The sequence below is a fragment of the Austrofundulus limnaeus genome, unplaced genomic scaffold (genome assembly GCF_001266775.1).
Source record: "Austrofundulus limnaeus strain Quisiro unplaced genomic scaffold, Austrofundulus_limnaeus-1.0 Scaffold493, whole genome shotgun sequence".
Classification (NCBI taxonomy): domain Eukaryota; kingdom Metazoa; phylum Chordata; class Actinopteri; order Cyprinodontiformes; family Rivulidae; genus Austrofundulus; species Austrofundulus limnaeus.
Genome location: NW_013952895.1, coordinates 246508 through 247746, shown reverse-complemented (window position 1 = coordinate 247746; position 1239 = coordinate 246508). Strand labels below are relative to the sequence as shown.

The following is a 1239-nucleotide window of genomic DNA, read 5'->3' as shown; positions in this document are numbered from 1 at the left end:
AGTTTTTGCCATGGATATTTTGTGGGTCAGAAGATAAAAAGTTTGGGAACCACTGCTCTATAGTATAAGCCATAAGAAGACAAAAAGAAAAAAACTGTACATAATGTGTTATACATGGAGTTTTTTATATTATTTATTTAACCTTTATTTATCCAGGTAAACTGTTTGAGAACCACTTCTCATTTACAAACATGACCTGGCATGCACTGAGTGCATTGCAATGTACAAAAACATATTCAGCCATAGTAAAGTGATTGTAAATTTTAATCGYGCTTAAAAATTTTAATCTATGCCCATGCAGCACTAAAATTAATCAGTTAGCTCGATTAATTTCACAGACCTAATAGTTACCTATATGATTTAAAAGAAAAAGATCTGTTTACAGAAGAGGTACTACAAGTAGTATGTCAGTTCTGAAGTTGTTGTTCCAGAAGAGCTGATTAACTTCACTTCTGTTTGCATGTTTAGGTCACTGTTTGCATTTGAACTGGACTCTGGCCAGCTGGGCCGGTGCAGCAAGTATTTATAGAACAGGAGTGACGTGCTGGAAATAAAGTATCGATATAATGACTTTATCTATACTGTCCGAGATGGACGTTACCATTGTATATTTCTTTGGTTTCTCAGTCATCCAGGTCATGGAAAATTAAAAGAAAAATGAGAAAGCAACTGAACTTCTGCTCTTTAGCTGAAGATGTGTGGAGTTACAAAATTTAAACTGCGTGACTTGRGGTTAGAATCAAGTCAGATAAAATGTGACACGAGCATTCAGACTGAGGTTGTTTTGAAAAACATCGGATGTATCAGATTCAGTACCACATACTGATGATACTGATACTGGGTCAGATTTGAAATAATCAGATTTGTCACATTCAGGAAAAAAAATCTACGGATTGTCAGAAAAAATCTGATATGGGTTACATTTACCTGCCGAGTGAACATAGCCTATGACATGTTATTTTGAACATATAAAATACATTCAACATACAGCACACACAAAATCTTCTTGGAACTGGTAATGTAAAACAACACTCTTCCACAATCACATTCCTTTTGTTTTACTTCATTGCCTTTTACTTAATAATTTCTGATCTTTGTTCCATCAGCTGGAAAGATGGCTTGGGTTTCTGTGCACTCATTCATCGGCATCGTCCAGAGCTCATTGACTATGGAAAGCTGCGCAAGGTGAGTGAAAAAAATACCCAAGATGATTGTAATAAGGGCTTAGCCATATATAGT

General features: G+C 35.4%; 1 protein-coding gene across 5 annotated transcripts in view; it reads left to right on the top strand.

Moving 5' to 3' along the window:
• Positions 1–1239, top strand: part of actn1 (actinin, alpha 1) — a 93859-nt gene that overhangs the window by 57944 nt on the left and 34676 nt on the right. For all 5 annotated transcript variants that reach the window (XM_014025711.1, XM_014025710.1, XM_014025714.1 and 2 more), the window contains exon 6: positions 1107–1185. In XM_014025711.1, coding sequence (XP_013881165.1) covers positions 1107–1185 — 79 coding nt within the window. The remainder of the gene's footprint in view (positions 1–1106; positions 1186–1239) is intronic.